General features: G+C 34.5%; 1 protein-coding gene across 1 annotated transcript in view; it reads left to right on the top strand.

Moving 5' to 3' along the window:
* Positions 1 to 27,811, top strand: part of GPATCH2 (G-patch domain containing 2) — a 120,614-nt gene that overhangs the window by 73,059 nt on the left and 19,744 nt on the right. Inside the window, exons 6-8 of the mRNA XM_014951154.1 lie at positions 8,910 to 8,974; positions 11,704 to 11,743; positions 15,060 to 15,130. Of these exons, the coding sequence (XP_014806640.1) occupies positions 8,910 to 8,974; positions 11,704 to 11,743; positions 15,060 to 15,130 (176 nt within the window). The remainder of the gene's footprint in view (positions 1 to 8,909; positions 8,975 to 11,703; positions 11,744 to 15,059; positions 15,131 to 27,811) is intronic.

Below are 27,811 nucleotides of genomic sequence, written 5' to 3' on the forward strand. Positions count from 1 at the left end.
TTCATGCAAATGAAACTTGACTGTGCAGAGCTGTAGGTGCTAGCATAGGAAACCATTCTGCAGCTGAGGGATAGGAGGAGAGGGAGGGGACAGTTATCCTAGCAGATTGGTTCTGCCCACCTCTCTTTGGGGTTGCTAATCCTTACTGCTTTCTCAGTCACTGGAAGTGTAGGAGTATGAAAAAGATGGGACAGAAAGAATGGGACCTCTCTCCTTCTGTCTGCTACAACCCTTTTTTCAGTGACATGAAACTGTCAATGGGGTATTCTTTTTAATTGCAGTGGCTGGTCATTTGTTTTTCATTTAGTTATAATTTATTAAGCTAAAATCCCTGAAAATAACAAGGCATTACTTGCAGTCTACATTCTAGTCATAGTATTTTTCTGATAATAGTCAAAACCTAACATTAACATGTCTAAATATGTTCATGGCTATATATATTAATGGAACCGATGTCAGCACGTTTAAAATTAGTTTTAATGTGTGAGTAAAATGAAAAGATTTTAAAACAAATTATTTGGCTCGAAGCTCCGTTTATATGGTGTATGTTTCAAGCTAATAATCAGGCTTACTGTGGGTCAGCATGTCATATCCCAGTGGTGTCTGGTGAGATGGAGGGTTATCTTATATGTCAGCTAGATAACCCTGTGAACAATTTTGAGCAGTGGAGATAATGGGACTGAATTCTGAAATGAGGTAGAAGTCTGAAATGGGGCAGAATTCAGAACGGGAGCTGAAAATATCAGAGACTACAGAGTCATGTGTGAGCACCGCACAGCTGCTTATGAAGGCAATCACCTTTTGGCATCAGTAGTCACTTATGTTTGACAATAATCCTTCTTGATAGGGTGCAATTAAAATGGGGGAGAACGGCAAATCAGGTACATATTCCTATAGAAAAGAAAGGTGAAGTAAAAAAAATTCTTCCTTGCTAGTGACGCTATTTTTGTATTTAATCTAATCTTTTTTTTTTTTTTTTAATACGGATATTGCATGATAATCTGATAGTATTTTTTGCCATGTTTTTGGACAATACAGATATTGCATGATAATCTGATAGTATTTTTTGCCATGTTTTTGGACAGTTTTTACTCTCTTCAAGTTGTGCTGTCCACAATTATTGTGGTGTTTAAAGCATAATTATTTTTTTAACTATTTCTTTTTCTTAATAAAAATATAATTTCTATGTTCTTTGAGAAAATTGTAGATCGTCTTTGTGGCAATAGATGCACTTTCATACTTCAGTTTTTTATTTTTTTTTTATTCTGTATTTTACTGGTTTTAATTTTATAAATAAGGAAAAGGCCAAATTTGTTGAACATTTATGAAAATAATAGTCATGTAGTCCCTGATTTCATGTCTTCTCAGATAACAGGCTTCCTGATTGTACCACCAAATCAAAGCATTGTTATAATAATAGAAGTAATTCAGTCTTCATACAAAATATATAACTTATATAAACAAATTATAAACTACTTGAGTTTGGGATTTGTTTCCTCCTTTAGAGCTGGTACGGTATATCCTACTGAATTCCATTATCAGCTTTTGGAAAATGGACTTTTACTTACATTTTACTTATACGGACTTACTGTTTATATTTACAGTGTGTATTTTTACAAATCCTAGCAGTGCTGGTGTTAAAGGTATTTTTTTTTTCCCACTGTCTATTGTATCACTCATCTTGTGTTTGCCTTTTATTTTTAGCCATAATGAATTATCTAGCACTGAGGAGCATATTCTTTCTATTAGCTTTTCTTCACACGCTTGATAACTGCAGTTGTAACTCCTAGTAAAAGCTTAGTGACTTCTGTAGCCTTTGGTCAGCCAGTAGAGGCCACTCATAGCTTGCTGCTGAGGCTGGGCGATGATTTGAAAATGGGGGTTTTTGTTCTGTGCATGGGTTTTTTAATCCACTCTGAGTAAGCTTTCGCTGCCACGAACTGTCATAGTATGACTTGTACCTGCAAAGAGTTATGTTATGAGTAATACTGCTTATGTAAGTAAATGCATTTAATATTGGCGTTTTTCTGTTTCCTATAATAAGTTCCATGGCAGCAGGAATAAAAATCACCTTCAGTAGTATACTTCAAGGAGTCTGAAGCAAATGCTTTGATGACATCCTTTGTTGTTAGTACAATCTTTACTGTCATCATATCGCAGTACTTTAACAAAGTAAGGAAAAACTATTACAGATTACATTGTAGGGGGGAAAGGAGGGCCTTGTTTCTGTGTTTTTGTTGTTTTTCCCAAATGAGGAACTGAGCTGCAGAAAACACCAAAGGTCAAAACAGCAAGCCTGCAGCAGAGCAAGGGATTGAACCTGCATCTGCCAGGTCAAGGCTAGTATCCTAATCACTGCTCTGCTCCTTCCTCCTGTCTGTATCGCTGTGTGCATAACTTCATTTATTGAGGATAATTTTGCAATTAAAAACATTATTTCAGATCATTCTTAACTAAAAATTCAGTATTGCAGTTCTAGCAATACTGAAATCAAACTCCTGTTCACTTAGTGAAGCCAAGATTTCACCCTAGAATAAGTTTATGTGTAAACAGAGAGCTAAAAATATCATAATAAAGCTTTTTTTATATGCAGCATGTTACTGCAGCATTCTATTAGTAGCTCTTTGTACTAAGGGAAATTTGGTTTCATTTGAATAAAATTTGTTAAATATTAGCTATTTACAGAGTAATGAAGTAGTAAAATTTTGGCCATTGTTTTGTTGCCATATCTAATACAATTCAGACAGTTGCCCTGAAAATTTTCCCTTTCCTAATATAAAAAACTGAAATTGTAGTGCTGTGTTGTGTGTTTATGCAGTCCTAAGCATCTTACATTTGCCTTTTAACAAGGAGTTGGTTTAATTTAAAAAAAAAAATGAATAAATTCTGGTTTATAATTTCCTCTTGAGACTTACAAATCAGTGCATTTTTTGCAGGGCTGTGAGCTGCTGTTGGAGCAACGTTACCACATACCTAATATTCAATATGAAATAGTACTATCTCAAAAGAAACTCTACTGCTGAGTTCCTTGCATATAGGACACTTGCAGTTTTCACTTTACCTGATGCTTTCTTCATAGACCAAATTGGTTTTTTTTAATTACACACTAGTACTTATGTTCTCTGCTTTAATAGCGCCTCCTGTGTTACCATATCACATATCCAAAGGCAACATGTATGCACTAAAGTATAACATTAAAGAGCATCATTAAACTTATTCTGTTGCTGGTTCTATAGTATATAAAAGCCTGTCCCTTTGACAAAGATTTAGGACAAAACATGGTCTGTGATTCTGCTAGTATTACCATTTAAAACAAACAAACAAAAAATCTTAACCCAGACCAGTCTATTTTCAAAACTCTTTTTTATTTAATATTTATAATTATTTAATTTCAAATTCAAGTTTTATCTTAAAAGCAGCAGAAAAAAACCCTGCAATAGCAAAGATTTGCAAAGAAATTCCTTGTTTTGCTTTTGTATATGAGATTTAAATTTTTCATCTTTCTCTGAAGGAGATATGTTCAAGAGTGGACTTTTTTTCTTTTCTCTCTGATGTCATAGTTTTTCTTTTCCATCTGTTAATCATTCACTTGAAAACCGTATATGAAGACATAGAGGTATTTTGATCAGTTGTGTGAAAAGAAATGTAGAGAAAAATCTTTAACAGCGTGTGAAATCACTAGAGAGATTGGGGAGCTGGGACATATTCTTTAACTCTAAGAAACTTATGGAATCTCATTTTATCAAGAGTACATTGCTCTTTCATTTCTGGTTTGTTTGGGGGGTTTTTGGTTGTGGGTTGTTTTTTTTTTTTATTGAGAGAAAACAATAAAACATGTACAGGGAGGTGCGTGTTTGCTTTAGAACTAGTCCTAAAAAGTCCATGTCTTTTGACCTATTTTTCTCGAGGTTTTTCTCCTTCCTTATCACTTGCATATATTTTGCAAGCAGAATGGCAATGATCCATCGATTTTTGCAACACTGTGTTAGTAAGAGGTCAAATTTAAAAAATTATAACTAGAGTATCAAGAAACTGGCATGGAATTATTCTGCCAGTGAACCATGTCTGAGTTTTTTGTGGTTTGACTGAGCATCACTTAAAAGTAATCTGTACATTAAAGAGATGCTTCTCTGGAATGGCAAGTTTGGGCCCTTCAACAAAAGAATGCTTGTAGAGGGAATAAAAATGTAATGGTAATGTCAAGCCAGGGCTATGGCCATGATTCAGTAATGTATACTGTAGTGCTGTTTTTATTTTTTTAGTTTTGTATGTTGCTCCAAGTCAAAGAATTTGTATCTATAAGTTTTTAAAGATGTATTTTAAATCTTAAATTTCTGTTTTTTGTAGGTGCTTTCTCATGCTTCTAGTGAAGAAGTGGTATAAAATGAGTGATAATAAATTGATGCTGAAAATAATAAGAAATTGCTTTTAATCAGTGCAATGAAATTTAGAGAATAGATTTTCTCTATTTCTTCCCTTGATGTAGTTTGATTTAATTTCCTCTAAATTGTCAATTACACATCTGTGGATTATGGAAGTGCTATTGTGATGCTGTAATTCCCACTGCAAAATCCTCTTGTCCAGGATTTTATTTTAGTTGTATTTTGTTTTGAACAACAACTTGTTTTGCAGAAAGTCGTGCCTAGGAAAATCGTATTCGTCAATATAGTGTTTTTAGGGAAAGATATTATAAATATGTGAACCCAGAAAAAAAGTATCTTTTCTTCATCTGGAATTTAAAAAAATGGATTAATATAACTATTTTTCACTTGTTAATCTGTAGTTGATTATAGCAGTTAATTGAGAGTGGAAAAGAAATTTTACTGGTTTTGCACACTATGAATGTACTTTTTGAAGATTGGTATTATTCCTCATCCTCTAGGACATCATTCCTAGGCAAAGCTGCTATTCTTAGTTAGAGCAAATAATTTAAAATATTTTTGGTTTTTCTATTACTTAAAGTTAGCCTAAGTTCCAGTATGAGTGTGACTATGTTTGGTTATATGGTAATACAGACTATTAAATATACTGCTAAATAGCTTGAAAGAGGTTGTTGGGCGTTTCCTAGGCCATTTTGATGTCTCATAGGAAGGAACTTCTGAGGCCAGAATTCTGTTCATATTGTGTGTGGACATTAAAGCGGGCCATGCCATTTTTTTCCAAAAGTTTATCCATCAAAAGATTTGGAAAAAATATTACTATATTTATATTATTAGGGAAAAAAAAAAGCTTCATTTTTTTCCAGTAAAGCATATGGCAAAAGCAATCTACAGCACTTCTTGGACATTATCAAAATATGCTTTTTGAGATTGCACTTAACTTGCTTCTGGCTCAGGAGTTTGTTACAAAAAAAGAGAAGGCACCCCCTCCCTAATGTTTTGGGAGGGAACAGTAACATAAAGACATCAGACATAAGCAAGGGACAATTTGATGAGAAGGAAGCCAAGGCTGTGTATAAGGAGGATGTTTAATAGTGTGTAAAAATTGACCACTATCAAGAAGCGTGTTGTTAATGAATGAACTTAGTTTAAAGTTTAAAATGAGCCTGATCTGTCAGTCTTCTAAACATTCCCATCACACTAATTCTGATTCCTTGATACTCGTGTGTCCACTCAGAGATGCACACTCGCATACATTCAATTGAAAAAAAATAATCTTAGTTGTGCAAACTTTCAGCGTTGCTTGATTTTAGTATCCCAAGAGAAAGCTAGTGCTTGCTTTAACCCCTAATTTCTTTCTTTGCACTGGGAATTCATCACCTTAACCAATTCTAGATAATTATGCTTTTCTCTTTTTTTTTTTTTTTTTCCATTAAGAAGGAATCTGAACAGTTGAGAGGGTATTTGTTTTGATTTTAATGTCTTGCAATCTGCTGCCACTTTCTGGAGCAATTGGCTCTCTCTTCTGTGGAGATTCAGCAGAAATTTGCAGCAGTTTTTTCTAGTAGTGAGTTAGCAGATGACAACGAGCAATAGGTTTTGGTTTGTTTTTTTACACCCTAAATAACAGTTTTTTTCAAATATGAATTAATTTGTGTTAACATATTGTGAATCTTACAATAAACAGCATTCAGTTTTATGTAAAAATCCATGACAGTATGCATTATGAGTTTAGTTTTATAAATGTTCTGCACCTTCTTGGTAACTGAAGCTATCTAGGGTGTGCAAGAGAGACCTCAGCATTGTGATCAGTTGTAACTGTATTCTGAGCAAGTTCATGTTCTCATATAAATTAGTGGACAAACATACTTCTGTGGTTTATATATTATTTTAAAACTTGCAATTTATCAAGTGATTTTTCTTGAAATTTCTGTGCTTATTAAATTTCAGATTATGTATTTTGAGTAAGATGGAAAATTAAACTTGTTTCCATAAGTATGGCTGCAGGTAAACAACCAATTTTAGTCCAGAAAATAGCTTTTGCTTCTGTCAACATGTTGTTTATTTTCTCCCTGAGATAAAAAGTTCAGTTTTCTGATATTTGTACCAAGATAAAGTCTGTAAACAAGATTAATATAGTGTGGAAAAGGTTGTCAGCAGCCCTGGCAAAGGAAATAAGTTGCCTGTACACAGAACATACTGTAAACTGAATAAAAGTGTCAGGTCCACCATGAGATAATGTGATCATGAACCTCTAACAAAGCATGACATAGGCACAGTCGGCTTTTCTTATAGCCACAGTGTAGAAAATGGATTACTGTATTCCAGGGATACCCACTGGAATAGCATGAAAACCTCATTTTGAGATTAATGCAGGATGTAGCTCTCGAGAGCTGAGCTACATGTTTACCTGTAGTGTTAAAGTAACAGTTTAGTTATTAATCTTAACATTTTGAAATTATATATTAAAATACTTGTTCATATTTCTGGGCATGTCTTTGTGAACTGACATCTCTTGCTCTTATTATTAGGTGATCTGTGACATTGCAAAAGTAATGTTTGGTCACTGTTTTATTATTATCCTCTAGCTATGTAAGACCTCAATAAGTTTAATAAAACAGTAAATTCCAAATGCAGGTAAAGCAGTGGGTGCAGTTCTCCCATGTAGCTGCTATGATTTCCTATACTAGGGATCTGTATGTTTGCATAGGTGTTTCTGCCATAAGGTATTACCAATTCTTTTCAATTGTTACCAGCCAAAAAAGTGACAACACTTTAGGGTTTCTCAAATTGGCCACAAGTGACGTCATTCTTCAGGTCAAAGAAACATATTTGGTCAAATACTTTAACTGCATGGAGCTTTCAAATTATTCAGTGAGTGTTCTTTGAAAGCTTTCCAAACTAGGAGCTCCGAATTCCCTGGCTTTTTTCCAGCACAGGACCAGATGAATAGGGATATTTTTCTTTACAAGTTGTCTGCATTGTTCTTTTAGAATCATAGAATGGATTGGGTTGGAAGGGACCTTAAAGATCATCGAGTTCCAACCCCCCTGCCATGGGCAGGGACACCTCCCACTAGACCAGGTTGCTCAAAGCCCCATCCAACCTGGCCTTGAACACCTCAGGGGATGGGCAGTCCACAGCTTCTCTGAGCAACCTGTTCCAGTGTCTCACCACCCTCACAGGAAAGAATTTCTTTCTAGTATCTAATCTAAATCTCCCCTCTTTCAGTTAAAACCATTACCCTTTGTCCTATCGCTCCACTCCCTTATAGAGTCTCTTCCCATCTCTCCTGTAGTCCCTGAACTCCTTTAGGTACTGGAAGGCTGCCATAAGATCTTCCCGGAGTCTTCTCTTCCCTAAGCAGAGTAGAGGGGCAGAATCACCTCCCTTGACCTGCTGGCCACTCTTCTTTTGATGCAGCCTGGGATGCAGTTGGCTTTCTGGGCTGCCAGCGTGCATTGCTGGCTCATGTTGACTTCTCATCCACAAGCACTCCCAAGTCCTTCTCCTTAGGACTGCTGTCCAGCCATTCTCTGCCCAACCTGTATTTGTACTTGGAATTTCCATGACCCAGGTGTGGGACCTTGCACTTGGCTTGGTTGAACTTCATGAGTTTCGCACGGGCCCACCTCTCAAGGCTGTCCCAGTCCCTCTGGATGGCATCCCTTCTCTCCATGTTGACCGCACCACACAGCTTGGTGTCATTGGCAAACTTGCTGAGGGTGCACTCAATCCTACTGTCCATGTCTCCAACAAAGATGTTAAACAGCACTGGTCTCAGTACTGACCCCTGAGTTTTTTGGTGGGGTTTTTTGGTTGGTTTTTTTTTTTTTTTTTATGGTGCAACAAAGAGAATTTTATTACTTTGTGAAGCATAAAATTGCTTTTTTTATCTGACGTTTACTCTTCAATAAAGAGTAAGCTGCTTTTATTTCTGAATCTTCTGCTTATGTACTTTTGGCAAGCCTGAGCCGTATAAATGTATTGTCACGGAGTTTTTGTGGTCTCCTTTCAAAATTGGTGGATTGTCTGACTTCATTCCCATCTCTGGTCATCTACTGATTATAAAACTCTCTCCAAGGAACTGAAAATGTGTTCCTTTTGAAAAGCTTTACGTTGGGATACAAAGGTTGGGAGTGTTTCTTATTAAATTCATTTCTGTATTATCCGTAAATAAGGATAATATATTGAATACTATTTTCAAAATACCTAACCTTCATTTTTTTGAAGACAAAGCATTTCATGGGCTTTTCAAAAGTAACTTAGGCTTCTGACATCTGCAAATGTCTGATGGCTGACATACAATCAGAATTACACATAAAGGATTTTGGTAATTTAATTCTTATATAGCACTTTCTGGATTCAGACTTCACTTTAAAATTGCTGATATTGCTAATTGCATTTACTGTATCTAGTGTATTGTCTCTATTTTGTATTTAGTATTTGTGATAGATTTTCTTAATAGACAGTCACTGTGTGTATGCTGCCCCATTATTCAAAAACTTTTTTTCCTACTTTTTCCATTAGATAACTCCAGGACCAGGTGGTAACAGGAAAACGGTTCACTTGTCCCAGGATTCTCTTCACCATGAGTGAGTATCAGTGATGGGAGTTATAACTTTTTATTATTGTTTGCTTTACAGTAATATCTCTTTCCCAAAGCCACATTTTACAGCTATAAAAACATGTGATAAGAGTACCTGAGCTCAGTTACATAATGATTTTTAATTCAATAATAATATTTCTTATACTGTGTAATTCAGTTTATGTTTGTTAAAGAAACATGAAGTTCAGTGCTTTGTAAATGTATTTTTATGAACTTGCTAAGTATATGCTTTCCTAAAACACAACAAATATGGGTTGTTTAAAAAAAAGCAGCTTTATTTTTCTCCAAAGAGAAATTCAGAAATGCCAAGCTTGAATATATGAGAATAAATAAGCGTCACATCTTTGAGTCTTAAACATGATGTATCATGTGAGGAAGGAGGTTATGATAAATCACGCTAAAAGATCTTAAATTTATTGTTTGGACATGCGTAAATACAGAATGTCATTTGGTTCATTTAGTTACTTCAGTGTGCCATTACTGTAAACTCTTAATCTGTTCAGCTGACAACATTAGCAGCATTATTTCTTGGTTATCTCTTTTGAATAGTTACAATAAAATGATTATATTTTTCTATACTTTTCCAAATCAGAAATCTAAAACACGAACACACACAATTAGGAAATAATATATTTGGGGATACATTTTTATGTTCTAACTGCTACTAGATATAGCATCCACAGTTTAAAACAGAACATGCCAAATCGTATATAGTACAAAGATCCTCAGTACCAACTGCTTTATGCCACTAATCAACTTCTGTTCTGCCTCATGACTTGCTAGTGTGTGTGTTAACTAGAGAGGTTGTAAGTTATTTCTACCCTGAAGTAATTCAACTGATACTTCAGGGTTTTTACTTTTGTTCATTTTACCAAAACAAATAAACAAAAAAATAATACTATAAGTAAGCAAATGGACAAAATTATTAAAAAACAGTGTCACATGAGTATCACATGGTCATTAAAAGAGGTGTTATTCTTTACAGAGTTTTTAAATATCTAAATATGAGGCACATTCAAATTAGTTTGATATATTTTCTTAATAGAAATACATTTTACAAATAATTTAATCTGTAATCCACTCATTTGCCACAAAGCAGCAGAGCTTATATGGAGGAGGATACCCTAGTTTGCTGCTCCTCCTTGAGCATTTGCTGTTGACACTGGTTAGGGGTAAGACACTAATCTATGTGGAATTTAGACCTAACCCATTGTATTTCTTATCTTCATCAGCTTCTGGATGTTTGTGACCTTATTTGTTGGGTCACTGGCAAATGTGATAGTTTTTCTTTTCATCCACTGCCAACATTAAGTTGTGTGTGCATGAAATCTCCCGTGTTTTTCTCAGATTTTGAACTGTTCAGTGCAATTGATGAACATTTCATGTCCAAAATACATAAATACCTATTAATTTTTATCTCAAAGTCTACTTTCAACTTTATTGCTCTCATTCTTTTTTCATTTCCAACTTTTTTCCCTTAATCATTTTAGGAGTAGAAAAAGGAGTTAGCAGGAGGGAGGTTTCCGTGACAGCTAGTCTTGTATACAAGAATGAGAGGGATGACTTCTCATCAGCAAGCTCACAAAAAATGAGTGAGAAAAAGCCACAAAACTTTCAGATTTGTCACTTTAAAAAAAAAAAAAAAAAAAGTATTTTAGACCAGACAATCCTATGGAATCTGCTTCTTGCATATATAAAGTAAACATTTTAGTGTCATTATGTGGCTACTGTGAGGAAAAATGAGAGTAAACTATAGTGACTGTAATTACTTTGGAAAAGGCATGACTAGGTTGAAGTTATAATCTATGGTTACACTTCTAGAGGAATTTACAAGCATTATAGCAGATAATGCAATGGTCTTTTTGTGCAATATTATAATGGATGGAATTATTTTATCCTTTGACCAAAACTTATTGCTTGCTTACATGAGTAATATCTAGGTACTACATGTAATTTCAGATACCCCTTGGTTTAATTGTTTTTTCCTTCTACTTCTCATTTTGCAAGTGCCAAGATTTGCCCCAGGTTTGTATAGTGCTTACTACAGCTACATTCAGATGTTAATTCAGTTCTATGTGATCACAGTGTGTATGTGAACATGTATTAATACGCTTTTACTGATACTGAGGGAAAAGTCACATTGTGGGTTCTTGTCCCTTCATGTCAACATCTTGGTCCAAATTTTCGTCCCTATGAAATAAGGCTGCCAATAGTCAAAAGTGTACAAATCTATGGAGCTATGAAGCCACTGAATTTACAGGTTTTGAATTTCACTTCAGATTCAAGCTCAGACCTCAGTTTGTGAAACAATACATTAGCAACTACCAGGTAGTCCACAGTACTTAAAAATCTTTTTAGCTATAATTATTAATAAGTAACACTTTAGTGCTGAATATGGAATTACTTTTATTTATAGCACATGCATTATAGTATATTAAAATACTATCATTTATATATTATTTTTGCTTGTTTGACAAAATATAATTACCTATAAAGCAAGTAACTACTCAGAAGTGAAATTTGTGGTGCATTCTTTCAAAACTGTTACAGACATAGAGAGCTCAATAAAAATATCCCATTAAAATAAAGCATAGCCAAAGGCTGTGTTTTCCTGGCAGACAATAAAATACCCAAAAGCACGCACAGGCTGGTCATATGACAGCATGTGCTTTGTTAGTTATATTGTTAAACCTATCTTTTCTTTTTCTCCCACAGCCACTGGTTTAGCCCTGGGGCTAGGAAGGAACATAGCCAGGTAAGAACTGCTTTGATCAAGAACAGTTTACTGGAGATGTGTAAAGGAATTTAACTACCTCTACTCCAGAGGTAGTGGGCTAATATTTTAGGAAATTATAAACAAAGCAAGTATGATTTCATATTTTCTTGTAAGGAAACATATTAACAGTAATGCATTTCAAAAAGTCCCTTAATTAAAAATCTTTAATTAGTTACTTAATTTCAGTTAAGTATCTTTGAGTTTTAACAGGTTAAATGAAAAGTCTGATTACTTTTTTAATTATTTTCTTAATCGTAGTATCTCCAAATGTTGCATTTCTCAAAACCCTGGGAAGAAAAACATTTGACTCACAAAATCAAGAAATACAGAGCAGTGACAAGAGTGGGCAGGCTTCTACAGGAAGATTTTCAATTCCATTTTTCTATATTTCATTAGTTAAAATGACCACAGCACTAAAAATGGAACTGTGAAATCTCCATCATAGTGCAGATATTGAAAATATCTCATAGTTTGTTTACTGAGCCCCTACAATGTAGTCCCCAGAAGGTCTGAGCCTGGAGATGTGGGTGAGGGAATGTGAAGACGTGTTTAATACTTGATTAGCAACATAGCACTTATTTCTTTAGCTTGTCTTCAAACATAGAAGAATACCTTTCTTTATGGATGGTAGTAAGGTCTAAACAGAACATACTGTCCAAGTACTTTATAATGTGAAAAATAGTTTCATTTCATAAATGTATAGTTCAAGTATTCAGTAAAAGTAGCTGAATATATCAGCAATGCATTGAAATTTAAGATTGAAGTTCCACAGTAAATTTTTTAAGGTGGTAAAAATTGATATAACACCATTGATTTCATTGTGCCAATTTGCTAGTACGTTTACAAATTTAAATATATTTGAAACTTTAAAAGGAAATAAGAGGGAGGGTTTGGAGGGTTCATCTTGGAATGATCCATCATGGACACTTGTAGCTCCAGTGAGTCATAGTTTAAATCAGTGTATACTCCTTCCTGTTCCCTTCCCCTTCTTTTGAACTCCAGAGCAAGCTGAATCTGTAAAAGTTAAATTACTTGCCCAAAACTGCCAGAGTGGATAAAATGTTAAAAAAAAAAAGTTTTAGCTGTAAATTGTGAACTTCTAACATGTTACATTAAGCTGACTGACACTTAACATCTTAACAGACAGCTTTATATGATTCACATTTAACTCTCATTATTTTGTAACACATTTCCCAGTAGAAGACAGACGTTAAAAAGAGCATTTTAAATATGAGCATGCTTCGTCTTAATTAATCATGATAAAAAGTCCTCTTGGGTTAATCTTTATCCTCTTCCTGAAATTTTGATGCTATTAGTAGTCAAATTTGCTAGATTAGAATGAGTTTGAGTGATTTTTTTTTTTTAATTGGATTTTTTGATATTGATTATCTCATATAACAGAGTAGTTAACTGAAGATGTACTGTTCACTTCTTTAAAAGATTCTAAGCTTAAAACAGTATGGAAATTTCCATGTTGAGCTATGCATAAACCTACATCATACATACTGGCAATATCCATTCAGCATAGAGTGTGAGAAACATCTGCTTAGCTGGTATGTAATGACAAATCAATTCATCATTTTTCAGATAATAGTAGATTTGAATTAATTTTAAGTTTTACGTGTTTATTTTGTATTTCATAAGAGCTGTGTTTTCAGAGCTTATCTGAAGTTCACTGTATTCATAACTTACAGATAACTAATGAATTGTGAAATAAAGCTAATGTCATCAAATAGTATAGGTGCTACTGGCATATAATGGGTTATTTTTTTAGACAAGTAAAAGAAATGGGAATGATGGTGCAATGTAATTATCACAATTTTGACAGCATATAAAATTCTCACTAAATTTGTGAAGATCCATAGTGTGTAACTATTGGTTGCATGCATTTGCTACTTTCTCTTTTAATTAATTTCTGGAGATGAAGTTGTTATGTTAGAACACAAGTAATTAACTAGCCAAATTTAAAGTCTGGCAGGTGATCTCTATTTGTACATGCTATAACTATAATTTACTTATCAGCTAGAGAATATTGATAACAGTAAGAATGTTCACTTTAGCTTGATCATGAAATAGATATACATTGTATGAGTGTCATGCTGGTTTAAGTTGTGGCTAAGTTTAAATATTAATTATAAGTGCTCTTATTTCTTAAAAATAAGAAAACAAAAAAATTATTTTATCAGAATAAGGCGCTTACCTTTATGTATCCTTCAGATTGCCTTTTAAAACTAGACTGCGCTATTTTTACTGCATCTAAGAACTAGACAGTTGAAATGGCAAGGAGCATTCCTTAGACAAGAAGTAGGCTATAGAGAGTTGGGGAAAAAATAATCAAATTTAATTTTTCCCCTAAATGTTATTTTTTGGAGTCCATGCTCATGTACAACATTAAGTTGTGGTTGGCCAAGTCATAAAGTTCCTCATTTCCTAATTTCCAGTGGACTTCTAAATGCATTTCCTGTGAATATTAGGCCCATTTACCTGGAGTCTGTTTCTAAATAGTCTTTCATTCTATATTTTCTTCAATGTATTTGAAGTTTAGTTTCAGGAAACATTCATATATTTTATGCTGTCTAGTTTTAATGTCTTTAATGAAACTTTTTGACAGTAATTTTTTACTGTTATTTTTACTTTACTCATCCTGACAAATATCATTAAGCTAGAAATAGACTTCTGAATATTAGAGATAGCTTGAATGAAAATTCTTCCTTTATTTGTCTAAAAATAAATAGAGTAGATCAGAGCATGTTCCAGAAGCTGAGTCACTGTTTCGGTTAAATGAATCCTTCATTATTCCTACTTCCCCACTATTATGGGAAGCTTTAATACCGTGTTTTTGTTGATTCTGCAACTTTCAAATTACAAAAGCTCCTGAGGCTTAGGAGAGTTTGTAACTATTTCATAACTGCTTAGATACAAGTGCCAACCTGAATAGTTTTTTGTTGTACAATTTTGAAAATTTAAATTGAAATTGTGGCAATTGTAAAATTTTATGGATACGTTGATTGTGACATTGTGAATTGCATGGCTTTTCTGATATGCTTTGAGAATGATTTAATTTTACATTTTCAATTATTTGAGAATTTTAAGTTGGTAGATAAATCTTGAAATATTAGCTATTCTTGTAAAATTCTATCAGATATCCATCTCTTTTAGAGTCTTGGTTGAAAACTATTGAAAGATTACTCAAGACAGGAAAGAATGGCATTGTCAGGGTAACATTTCTAAAAAGCAAATAAAGGCATTACTTGTGAGACTAATCTGAGACTGTTCTGAACATCATTTTTAATAGCTTCAACTCTTGCGAGACAACCGATCAGAGAGAGGACACAAGAAGAATAGCTCTGTAAAAACAGCTAGCAGGTGAGTTAATGCTCCAGCTGTCATTAATCTAGTTTATGAAATTGTTGATTTCTTAACTCATTAATTTTTATATAAGAAATGACACCATTCTTTTGGGGTATTTTCAGAGGTCTTCCGTTTTTTTGTGACTTACTTTCAAGAATTTCTTATATATGACATAATCTTTGCCTAAAATATAGGTATTGGACTTTATTGATGACTATACCCAACTATACTTGCTGAATTTAATCTATTTAATAAACATCAGAATTAAATGGATGCAAAAGTAAGGTTTGTGCTTCTGGCATGTAAGTTAAATGCTGAAAATGTATAAAGTTACCATTATGCATACATGCTTTTGAATGATGATAACTTAATACTGTAACACTTAAATTGTTCTTATATCACATTTTGATAATAAAAATGTCATTGTGAAGACTTATTAAAAGCAAATTTAGTTGTATCCCCTGGCTTCTTTCCTCCCCCTTAAAAAAAAAAAAAAACAAACATTCAACACTGAACTGATGGGCACTGGTCTATGAGTTTTCCTAGAGGCTTTTTATATATGTGTTACCTGCTTATTTTTTTCTGCATTATTATTATCTTAATCCTAGTATTTTTTTAAAATGAGGAACTGCAGAAATGTATACCTTGCTCTGCACAACACCTTACAGAACTTTTACCTTGTTCTGAACAGTTGACAATATGCTATCAAATTACTTTTTTCATAAAGTTATAATAGATTTCTGTCATCATGTAATAATATGGTTTTGAATTAGACAGTTGTCTTTTAGGCACTGAAATAAGTTATTTATATTGTTACATACTTGCTTAATTCCTTGATGAATTAATGAAATAAACCTGGAAAGGGAGACCAAAACTTCTTTCAAAAATAGGCATATTACATATGAATCTATTTCATTGCATACACATTCTAGTTACAGACTATAAAACATTGGGTATGCAAGTGTTGGTCATTCAGCTTCAGAAATTGTGGTTATCTTTGTCTATTAAACCTTTTATATTAAGTCAAAAAATTTTGAAAATTTCTGCATACATTTTTTGGCAAGCACACTTGTTAAGTCGTATTTTTGCTTAGAATTTTAGAATGAGTTCACTTTAGTTAAGCATTTTCACCATAAATGCACTCTTACTGTCTGTCTCCTTACATGAAACTGAGAGTATAAAGTGGATATAATGTGAGCAGTAATAAACAGATTATATTTAAAGTCATTTTAGGGTCTTCTTTATGCTGTAGCAGTGTAAAATGGTATCTGAAGAATATGGAATCATAACTGTGTTTGTTGTTCTTACCAATAAAGCTCTTTTAAATAAAGCAATCAATGAAGTGAATGCTACCAACACAAGCAGTTAAAACAGTGATTCTTTTAAGTGGCATTAAATACCTGAAGTTATCTTAAACCTCTCTTCATGTCCAATCAGCAATACATTAATAGATTGTTATCCCAGTAAACATCTGGCAGGGTTGTGTAGAAGCAACAGGTGGCAAATCTAAGAGTGAAGACTAGTATTTTCCATAAAATATCTGTAATATTAAAACAGGACTTACACAAGCTATTATTACGATGTACGTAAAAACACATAAAATATTGTAATACCGTTAAAACCAGCAAGGTCACCTGCTAACATGTCATGGTACCACCATCTCTATTTTCCTCCAGATGGAGTCAGGTTATTTCAAATGAGTTGTTTGTGCTTTTTCAGAGAACCACCGCTTTCTCTGCCTACCACAGACACTTTACTGTTAGTTCTTTAAGGTGTTTTGAAAAGAAATTCTTAAACTTCTATGAAAATTATATATTTAGCAGACCATCTGCTGTCTTAGACTACCAAGTCACATACATCTTATTAACAAGATGTATATTGAACAAATTTTAACATTCTTTCTACATTTTAGCTGCTAAAAATAGGAAATTAATTTGCAATATGTGCAAACATTTTTTCTCTCAGGCCAATAGCATGTCTGGTGAGTAGTTTCTTCCTGTAGCTTCAGTGTTCTATAACCTAATATTTTGCTTTTATCAAAAGCTATTACAACCAAAACAAAGATTGAAATCCAGATATATAGGAACACCACCTGACAAATACATAGTTCATATCCTCATATGTTCATAAGTTGCTCTTCTCATTCAGTTCAAGACAATTCCTTTGGTATTCTGTTCCGTACAAATTAAATTCATGGTGCATAGTGACATATGTCAGATTTATCTGTGGTTAATATTGAAGGTTGATTTTGTTATGACTTAATTTTAAATTACCACTTCTACCAAAACAGTTAATCTTAGTTTCACCAGGCAATACAGAGAAGGAAGATTTTTGTGCTTACCAAGTTGCCTATAGAAATTACTGTTCTAGTACCAAATATTGTTCACAGAGGTTCATTAATAAAATGAACACCACCTTAGTTGCAAATGTGCATTCATTACTGTGTATGAAATCTTAAGATGAAAATCTGTCACTTAGATTTTTGCATGTGCCCAAATACTTTAAAAAACACGAAACTACAATGATACCAACCAAATGTCACAAAGTTACAGAATTAAGTGATGTTGTAGTAAATCTTTCATTGTTTGTGTACTTCATGCATATGCAGTTAAGCCTTCTGTTGAATGCAAGTGTTTACTCACACCTGAAAGTCTGAAGTTTTCTAAAATTGACTCTAAATTAGTTCTTGCAGGTGTTAAACTATTGCAGTTGACACATCAAGGTAATTCAAATGAGTAACCCCCTTAAAAAGAGACATACAAAAAGTAATGGCTGTGACCTTATATTGTCTTAATGGTTGTTGCTAAATGAGGTCATAGAAGAGCAGTAGTGAGTAGGCATTGGAAATTCTATAAAATTATTGTACTTATCCAGAATACAGTTTAATCTGCTTTTATTGCAAGACTGAATTTCTCTGGGTTGGTTTTCATATAGTTTTCACACCACTGTATTTCTTTTTTGTTGGCTTTTCTGGAATACCTTTTTTTCTGGCTTTTGTATGTACATGCGATGTGTATATACAGATTTTTCTGTGCTTGCCTTGAGTTTTCTTACCCCTTTTGGATGACTGAACACAGTTCTTGTCTCAGCATGTAGACAATATGTAAATACCCATATTACATTAGATCAGTGACTTGTGGAATAATTTACTCTGTAAATACATCAGAAAGGCGTGGAGCAATAAGCATGGCAGTGGTCTGTGGCTATCTCTTCGTGGTGGAATAATACTGATACTTTCTGGGTGAGCTTTACTGTACTGGGTTGCTTGTATTAGGCTTCTTCTGTCAAAATTAATAACAATGAGCCAATCCTATGTAAGCTAACACAAACTTTTATTAGTGGCAAGATAATTAGATTGTTGAGAGCTATTGATATGGGTGCTGGTGAATCAAATGTTAGGGAGGGGGACAGTCCTGCACCACAAAACTTGGAACATGGGTAGATTGTATTATGCTGATAGAGTTCAACACATGATCTTCTGTATTCAACACAAATATATATATATATACAAATTTATTCTACCTTTACCAATAAGCTGTAATTTATAAATATGTAGTTTTCCCATTAATTATGTGAATTATATAAACAGTACTAAATAATTCTGCTTTAGAAGCTGCATTTATTTCTCCAGTATAGCCTTGAAAGTTCCCTGTTTACTTTATCTCTCTGCATTAGGACAGGAACAGTCCCCTCCCCAGTCCAGCTACACTGCTCAAAGTTGTTAATTCTTCCTGCTGCTTGTTTTCAGCCTCTACTGTTTTTTGCCAGTAAAGAAGGTTGGTTTTGTTTGCATTTTTTAATACCCTTCAGGCAAAACCAGCCTGGTTAGCTAAACTCACCTATTTAAATTAAATTGGCTGGTTTTGTGCAAACCATATTAGGGAGCGCTCACATGATTTCTTCCTCCGGCAGAGCTGTGGAGATGATAATCTCCAGCAGATGTGTGATAACAAATAGCTCGGGATAGTAATGTCTTCATCTGGCGCAGTTGTTAGCAGACCAAATGTCTGTCTGTAGCCCCAGGCTGTGGGCAAACAATTGAACATGATTGAGTTATGGCGAGTTAACAAGTTGCTGCTTGGCAGCTGAACTGCCATAGCTGATCATCCCTTCGTTGTTTGCCTGCTCCCAGGATAAGGTAAAACACATTTTCTTAAGTCACCTTTGTAAAATTTATATAAAAATAAGTTCTACCCAAAGGAGGTTCCCCAAGGCTAAAGGATTCATTTGGTCAGCTGCGGAAACAGCATTGAACGATATTTTGCTGAGCTGCTACAACGTGATTTTGAACATGTGATCATATTGTTCAATATATGAGGGACGTCCATCATACAACTGTCTGCCTGTCTCTTAGTATTTAATGTATTTATCCTTGCAATACCTTATGAAGTTAGGAAGTACTTTTATCCTCATTTGATGGAATAACCAGAGTACTTAAGAAATTCAAAATTTTGCCTTTGGTCTAACAGTTGGTGCTGAAACAAGTTAATTTATGCTGTAATCTAGAAACAACAGAATTGCAGATTGGGAAAACAGCAGACCAGTGAATAAGTTAAACATATAATTATTTTCTTTGCTATACATAATGGTCTTGTATCATATTTTTTACAGTGTGCTTCTGCCAAGTATTATTAATTATTTTATCTATACACTTATTTTTTCTTATTGTAGTCTAAGTAGCATTTGACACATGCATGAATTAAGAAACTGAAAAGGAAACAGTGCCAGAATTTTGCTGCTTACCAATTTTTTTTGGTCGTATCTTGATAATTCCATGTTGGTTTTCCACTCTCAAATGCTCCCTCAGAGATCTTTAGAGGAAAAATAAAGCTATTTGTAATTCCTATGTATTTCAGTCCTGGCTTGAGAGAAGGCTAAGCCATACTCATAAAAGTGATTTCAAGTTTGTGTGGAATTATAGAAATTTGGTTTCAACTAGCTAACTAGCTAGCCAGTTTAGCAGCAGCTTAGTATGAAGTAGTTCACCACTTCTTGTGGCTACAAAATAGACCATAGCTTGAGGTAGAACTTTGATATTTCTTTGAAAATCAGCAGGAGCCACCTACTCAGCCATTATTACAGTGTGAAAGGAGGACTGCATGCCAGTCATCCAATGATCACCTCTTGCTGCTCTATTTTGATCTGGCAAGAAGTCTTTGAAGTCTTCTCCTGCAGTGGTGGACAGCACAGACTGAAATACAGGTCTCCACACATGTGGAGGAGACATTCAGGAAAGCAGATTCTGGAAGGAGTATGAGAAGGGTTTTGAGAAGTGTTACGTAAAGGAAATGTGTCAGATGCTACTAGATGGTGATGTGTCAATAAAACCCCAGAACATTACTGGCTTCCCCATGTTTTCTGCAACTGTCTCTTTCCCTAGTTGTTCTCAATCCAATTTAAATATGTGCCTTGTGTTGGTACAAGAGGATGACTCTCAAGTATTTTTACTTGTTATTACTAACAGTATTCTCTTTGAATTAGTATTTTTAAAAAGCTCTGAAGAGAAAAATTGCACCAAACCCGAGGAGAGGTTTTCAGAAGTGTATTATTGCTTTGGTTAGAAATACGACTTTCTGTCTTTCCCAGTTTGGAAGGGAAACCCCTGTTTGTACATTTGTACAGCACTTACTCATTTTCATCTGATGATACGGATCATGGCACTTTTTTACACAGATGTGACAAATAGCATTACAGCTGCTCTTTATTTGATCTTCTAAAGAGACAAAGATGTGCAAGGATTCTGCCGGCTCCCTCTTTCCCACCGTGTCATCTGTTGTTTGGGAAAGAGTCCTAATTTGCAGCAGATACAAAACTATTTGTCGAGTTGCAGGTTTGCCAAAAATAAATGAAACCATTAATTACTACATTTTTTGAGCAGCTGTTAATGGATTGGGATAAGAAAACTGTACATTAGACTACTGGTTAATTACAAGAACTGTAATTGTTTAATGTGGCTTTTGCGGAATGAAATTACAATACCAGAGGAGGTAAATTCAGCCAATTTTTGAAAATTATACACGAAAACGTGCACATACTTACACTGCAGTGAAGCTAAGGAATGCATAGTTGTTGTACTTGGTGATTGACTTTTGCCATCACATGAACACATAAAAATTTCCCAATAAAAATACTTTAAAAGGAAGTAATAGTTAAACACGCCTTTTAATTCAAGTGTAAAATTATTAAGGTAGTAAGTTAATATCTTGTAACCCCAGAGCTAATAATGCAGAAGATTCTGATATAATATTAAAATCCAAATGTGTTTACATCATTAGAAATTAACAACTAAGCAGTTTTATCTCCTCTTTGGAGTGCCATGAAGCAGTAACTGTACTGTTATGATTGGTGCTTAATAATATTTGCAGTTCCAGATTAAATTACGTGAATGTTTGAGGACACATTGCTTTCCTCCCTTGCCGTCACCCTCAGGGAGAACATTATTCCATCAGTTTGGTATTTTTCTTCTCTGGGAAGAGTAAAAGATGGTTCCATTTTGGAAAAAAGCAATTCCTGATTGTATTTTCTATACTACGGTCTTATTTTTAAGGTCCCAAAAAGCTTTAATTTGCAAGAGGAGGATGGTATGACAACAGTTTGATTTTTATTTCAAGATGTAGCCAGTGTGTGATATTTTAATCTGTAAACCTCAGTGTTGGTTCATGGATACATTTTAAGTATCTATTGATGAAATGAACCTTAGCCACTAAGTGTCTTAAAAGTATCATATTTTAACTCAAACCGTGAGAACATTTGCAAAAGTAGCAGAAGTTTTGAAGAGTCCATGCTCTGCTTGGAAAATACTTTTTCCTGTATGGTCTGAGCAGTTTCATTGCACCTTTTCTGCGTGGTTGGTGAGACACTGGAACAGGTTGCCCAGAGAAGGAGTGGATGCCCCATCCCTGGAAGTGTTTGAGACCAGGTTGGATGGAGCTTTGTGCAACCTGGTCTATTGGGAGGTGTCCCTGCCCATGGCCAGGGTGTTGGAACTTAGTGATCTTTAAGGTCTCTTCCAACCTAAACCATTCTATGATTCTATGATCTTTAATGCAAAACTAGTTAAGTACGAAAACCACAAGCCAAATTTTGTTGTTATTGCACTAAAATCTAATAAACTTTATAATATTGTACATAAATAAGTTGCTAAATGATACAGAAAATTGGTCATTTAAAATTGAATTCCAGGTGCATGAGTCTGTTAACTAACGGGAAGTGAATTAGTCCTGATTTTAAATATATATATATAAAATAAATAAAAAAATCATATAACCTTTAGAAATTGTTTAATTTTGGATCCTCCTGATGTACCATCTGCATTGAATTTTCCCCTGGACTAACTGATAGGAAATTTCTTAATTTCAGTAACTGAATTTTAGCACATGGTGTGCTTGTTTCTCACACTCAACTGCATTAGAACCTTTTTTTTTTTTTTTTTCACTTGAATTTGTGCTCCAAAGCTCAAGCTTTGCTTGTCTCAGTTTACTTGTTAAATAACCAAATGGCATAAGGTTAAAGTTACTTTGGGCTTCAGAGCTGTGAAGGCCATTCAGACCTGTTTAAGGTCTGAGCAGGAGCTACGTGCAGTAACTTGCATTGTAGTTCCAAAAAATAATTAACCTACTGTCAAGCAACGTTGCAATCAAAAGAGGTCATTTTGCATTTTGTTTTTCTGTTCTTACTGTAAATTACACTGTTTGTGCAGTTTTTACATTGCTTTCCTACTAGGTTTGGAGGAACCCTTGAATCTCATATGCACAAAGAAGAAACTGATATACAGGTTGAGTGTTACCAACCTAATAAGACATTTTCCCTGTTCCATTTCTAAGCTTCTATATTAGGTAGCTGTGGATTTTTTTAGTGTTCCTCCTCGCTCTGTACCTCTTCTAACAGTAAAGGATTTTGAATATGGTGTTAATGCTTGAAGTAATTTAACATAACTCTATGTGAGTGTAATCTAGAACTATATAGGTAGCAAGTGTTTTCAACGAAATAGATTAGTCCTGCACTGACTTTATTTACTTAGTAAACAAATATGTGTCCAGAAATAGCTAGAAGGTATAGCATAGCTGAATAACCTATCAAATCCTTCTGTGGACATATCTGTCCAAGACCATGGTTATTGCTCAAGTCACAAAGATATTTTCTAAATCCCTTCAGAGCTGGATCAGGGCCCATGTCTTTTGGATATCACCAGTGCTGTCACAAGATGAAGAAGAAACAACAGAATGTTTGTTTTAGAATTTTGGAAACAAAATTGTCCTGTAACAGGATAGTATTCTATTAATGCAACCTATTTTCTAACAACAGTTCACCATTACACACATAAGCATTATTCATTTTTATCGGGTGTTGCTTGACATAAAAAAATACTGGAATATGCTGTCAAAAATTTTAGAAATATTATGAATGAATATGAAATTTATATTCTGAATCAATATAAATATTCGTTTCCTTTCTTGAAAATGTGAAATCATGTCATTTGTTGAAGAAAACTGTAAGTTTTAGCAATTTAATTTTTAACAGAAGTGGATTTTTTTTGTTTTATTCCCCCAGTGTTCCTCGGTGACTTGTTTGTACACCAAGATATTGGTTTGGATTTGCCTTTGTGTAATTCATATACTTTTGATCAATTCCAACTCATGCCCAATTATATTACACTAAATTAACATAATTCAACAGATGTTGATATTTAAATGTTTTCTGGCATTCACATCTTGGACAGCTGTCTTAGAGCTTGGGGAAAAGGCAAACATTTAGAGTTAAATGCTGAACATATGTTTAAATTACTAATTAGAAACAAGAAAAAACAATGCATTATCCTTTCTGAGGGCAGTAGGCCTCTACTGCAGAATTTTTTTCTGGAGACTCAATTCACAAATAAAGTATATAAGTGACTTGAAACCGGGTGTGAAAACGTATGCAGTGATGTAAGTTTTTATTTTCCATTGTGTTTGTTAAGATTATGTCTGTGTGGAGTTGAGTGTGTAGATTTGTGGAGTTCAGGAAAATTTTGGACTACTTCTATTTCTGAATGACACTTAGAAGTGCTGAAAAAGATAACAGAAAGGAACATATTAGGATATAGTATTAGGTGATGAGATAATCTGATGGGGCCAGAGGAAGATTGTATTCTTCTCATAATAGGATTGCACTGAGACTTTCAATAATACAGGTACGTCACCCTTATGTTTAAAGTTATGTTGTGAACAGATTGGCATAGTATGAAAGGAGTTTGTTAGAGTTGCATGGTTTTATCACATCTGTTTAAGATTTAATAAAAGGAAAATAAAGTGTGTAGCACTTGTGATTAATGTAATGGTTTTTACACTTGTGGAGGCAGATGAAGCAGTCTGTTGTATAGATGATGTCATTCTTTAGACAAGTTTAAAGAAAAGCTTTACTGTTTGTAAAAGATGTGGAGAAATCAAGTGTGGAACTGATTTCACCTGAATGGCGTCTGAGAAGTGATACCAGGAAGAAATATATACTTATATTCATAAGTATTCATTAAAAATTAATATGTATGCTGCGTATGCATTGTATTTCATTATTATATTGCCAGTTCTTTAGCGTATGCATTGTATTTCATTATTATATTGCCAGTTCTTTAGCACGGAATGAAAAGTTTCTGTAGACTTTTAATGTATTTTGTAGGCAGGAGTAATTTGCAGCGGTATTGGTCTACCAATCCTGGCCAAGAGAGAAATCCTTTCAACACTGTCAACACACTGGTGTTGGGAGGGGTTCTACAGCCTCCAGAAAGTTAGCATGAGGCAATACATATGAATCTGTAAATTATTTCACATATTAAAAGCAAAGTCAAGCAAACTATAAAATAAGATTTTTAAGTTTCTGATTTCCAGGAATCTGGATATCTCCTGTTACTACATATTGTCGATGCTGCTTTTGTGTGTTCCATAAAAGTCACGAAATCCTTCTAATTCACCAAGAGGGTTTGATGGAAATAGAGGTAGACCTCATGTACAACCTGAGTATAAAATCTCAGTCTCCCATTATTGAAGGTATGTTTTTTTATGGAAAAAGGGCTCAGGTGAGGAAGTGTCCGCCAGAAATGCAGTTGTCACAGTTTTGGTGCATGTTAGGGCATATAATACACTGACTGCCTGGATTGCCACCAGGCACACATGCATGTGACATGTTTCTCTGACAAGTAAAAAAAAAAATAGATTTCAGACATTGATTTGACCTAGAGTCAGGTAAATTTCTACTGTGTGAGATTTATCTCAAATGTTCTTTACAAAACATTACTGGATTGTTTTTCAAGGTTGCACTATACCATAATACTACAATGCGGAGTCCAGATCTCTATTGTTAAAGCAACTCTTTGTTCACTCTTATCTGTCTTCATCTACACCCGACAAATATTGACCTCAAAGTTGTGTCTTGTGTGTGTACTTGAAGTGCACGTCCTGTACATATTTCAGAGTGTGAAAGAATGTAGGTACCTTCTTCAGAATGGACAAAGTGCCATCCCTCTCTAATTGTCCACTGGGCACATACATTACTGCATGTGTTACTCTAATCTGGGTGTTCAAATGGAGAACAGAGGCAGTGTCTGTTTTAGCCAAGCTGTGTGCTACAAGGGAAAGAGGAAATCTTTCCTTATAAAATTCCTTAGCTATTGTTTTTCATATATTTTTCCTGGAAAACAAACATGCCTTCCATTTTTCAGTGTAATATTGTGAAATCATCATGCTTCTTTTCTGTGGCTGTATTGACATACTTGCCAGAGGCAAAGATTAGAAGTATTTGTTATACCTAGATAATACAAAATAGTCTCCCCAGATTTACAGCACTAATTACCTACTGCATGTATTTCACTTGATACCTTTGATTAAGGCCATACTTCTGGAGACTCAGTCAAATCAAAGTGTAGAACTTTGTGTTCATCTTATCTAATTAGCCAATAGTCCAATGATTGGACATTTAGAAGTGCAAATATATATATATATATATGTATATAAATGTATATGTATATATGTATATGTATATATATGTATATAAACTGTTCCATGGACTTGAGATGCTCGTGAAGCCATTGTCTGCAACTTGTGTGGTTTTAGGAAGGTACAGTAAGAGTTAACATTTGTCCAAGCTCTTCTATTTAAGCCGTGCCAATGGATGCACTTCCATTGGCCACCAGATACAGCAGCCTCTGCATTTAAAGCCGTGTAAGAAATGAGATAATCTCTACTACAGGTCCATTCTCTGTAAAGATATGAGAACCATTTCTGTGATGTTTTTGTGTAAAAGGTACTTGTATAAAGTGAGGTTTGGTCAGGTACTACAGGTCCCTTCTCTGATGAGAACCATTTCTGTGAGGTTTTTGTGTAAAAGGTACTTGTATAAAGTGAGGTTTGGTCAGGTTATTCTTTGATTTTATAAAGTTAAGCTGTCCCACAATTCTTTTTTTTTTTTAAACCATTTTATTGACTCTCTTCTGTTACCCAATTGTGAGTTCTACTTTTTCATTTTTAACTGCTGCTGCGAACGTTGCTTCACCCCTACTCAATTTCAGTTTATAAAAAATAGTCCAGTCACTTCAAGCTTAAAGTGTCACAGTCCTCACTGCATTCTCTCTTCAATCATATCCATATTCATAACTATTTTGTACCTGTGTTTTAAGACTGAAGACCGACAGTGTCAATTAGATTTCCCCTTCAAAATAATTCTCTCAAGTCCCTTCTGAAATGCAAACCAGTCCACTCTTGCCTTACTGTAGTCTCTTGTGAAAGAAGTTCACTTACAAACTTTTACCAAGCCTCTCTGTTAGCTGAAGCATTCCGTGGTGATAAACTTGCAGAGTTCTACAGCCATCTGCAGGAACGCATCGATACTGTGGCAGAACAGCCTGTCACTGCTTACTGTGCGTGTTCCTCAGGTGAGAGAGCTGCTCATTGGAATATAATTGGTCGGCAAGTATTGATCATTACCCATTCATCTCATTGTGCTATAGAAATCAGGTTTTTTTTAAAACATCTATTGCATCATAATAGTATTTCCAAGTTAGAGTACAGATATTTAATAAATACTGCTAAACAAAAAATGCACACTCTTCCACCTCTGCCTTTGTTTAGTAATCAGAACTTTCATGCTTTTTGACAGAAGCAGAACATAAAACCATCGCTTTTGTTACTTACAAGTGATCTTAGCAATGTCCTAGTATTGTCTGCTATATGGTTTGATGCTAAATATACTAAGGGACAAAATTAAGTCTGCCTTTAATGTTGTTGTAACCGTCGGCACAATTGCAATGCACCAACAAAAGCAACTGCGCTGGTGCCAAATAAAGCATTGCAGCTTGCAAGGAAAGTGACAGCTGCTAACGGCAGACAGAGTAAAGCGATCAACAGACATGTTGGTACAACGAGACGTATAAAATAAGCATGCAAACATTTTGTATTTAATCCACTAGTACCCAGAGCTCCCCAAGGGAGATGACAGTCTCGCTAGTTGAGGCCATCGTGCTACTGCATGTGAAGCTACCTGCTGTGTAACGCTCTGGCTTCATTGCATCTTTCTGAAGAGACTGTGGTGCAATTACTGAATTTGAATAGAATTTTTTAATTTGGGAGAGAAGGGGTTTTTTTGCATTTTGGTATGGAGGGGTTGTGTTTGGTTTTGTTTGGGGTTTTTTACATGTGGGATGAGAGTTATTCCAGAAGCATGTAAAAACCA

Source organism: Calidris pugnax, unplaced genomic scaffold (genome assembly GCF_001431845.1).
Source record: "Calidris pugnax isolate Ruff unplaced genomic scaffold, ASM143184v1 scaffold24, whole genome shotgun sequence".
In the NCBI taxonomy this organism is placed as follows: domain Eukaryota; kingdom Metazoa; phylum Chordata; class Aves; order Charadriiformes; family Scolopacidae; genus Calidris; species Calidris pugnax.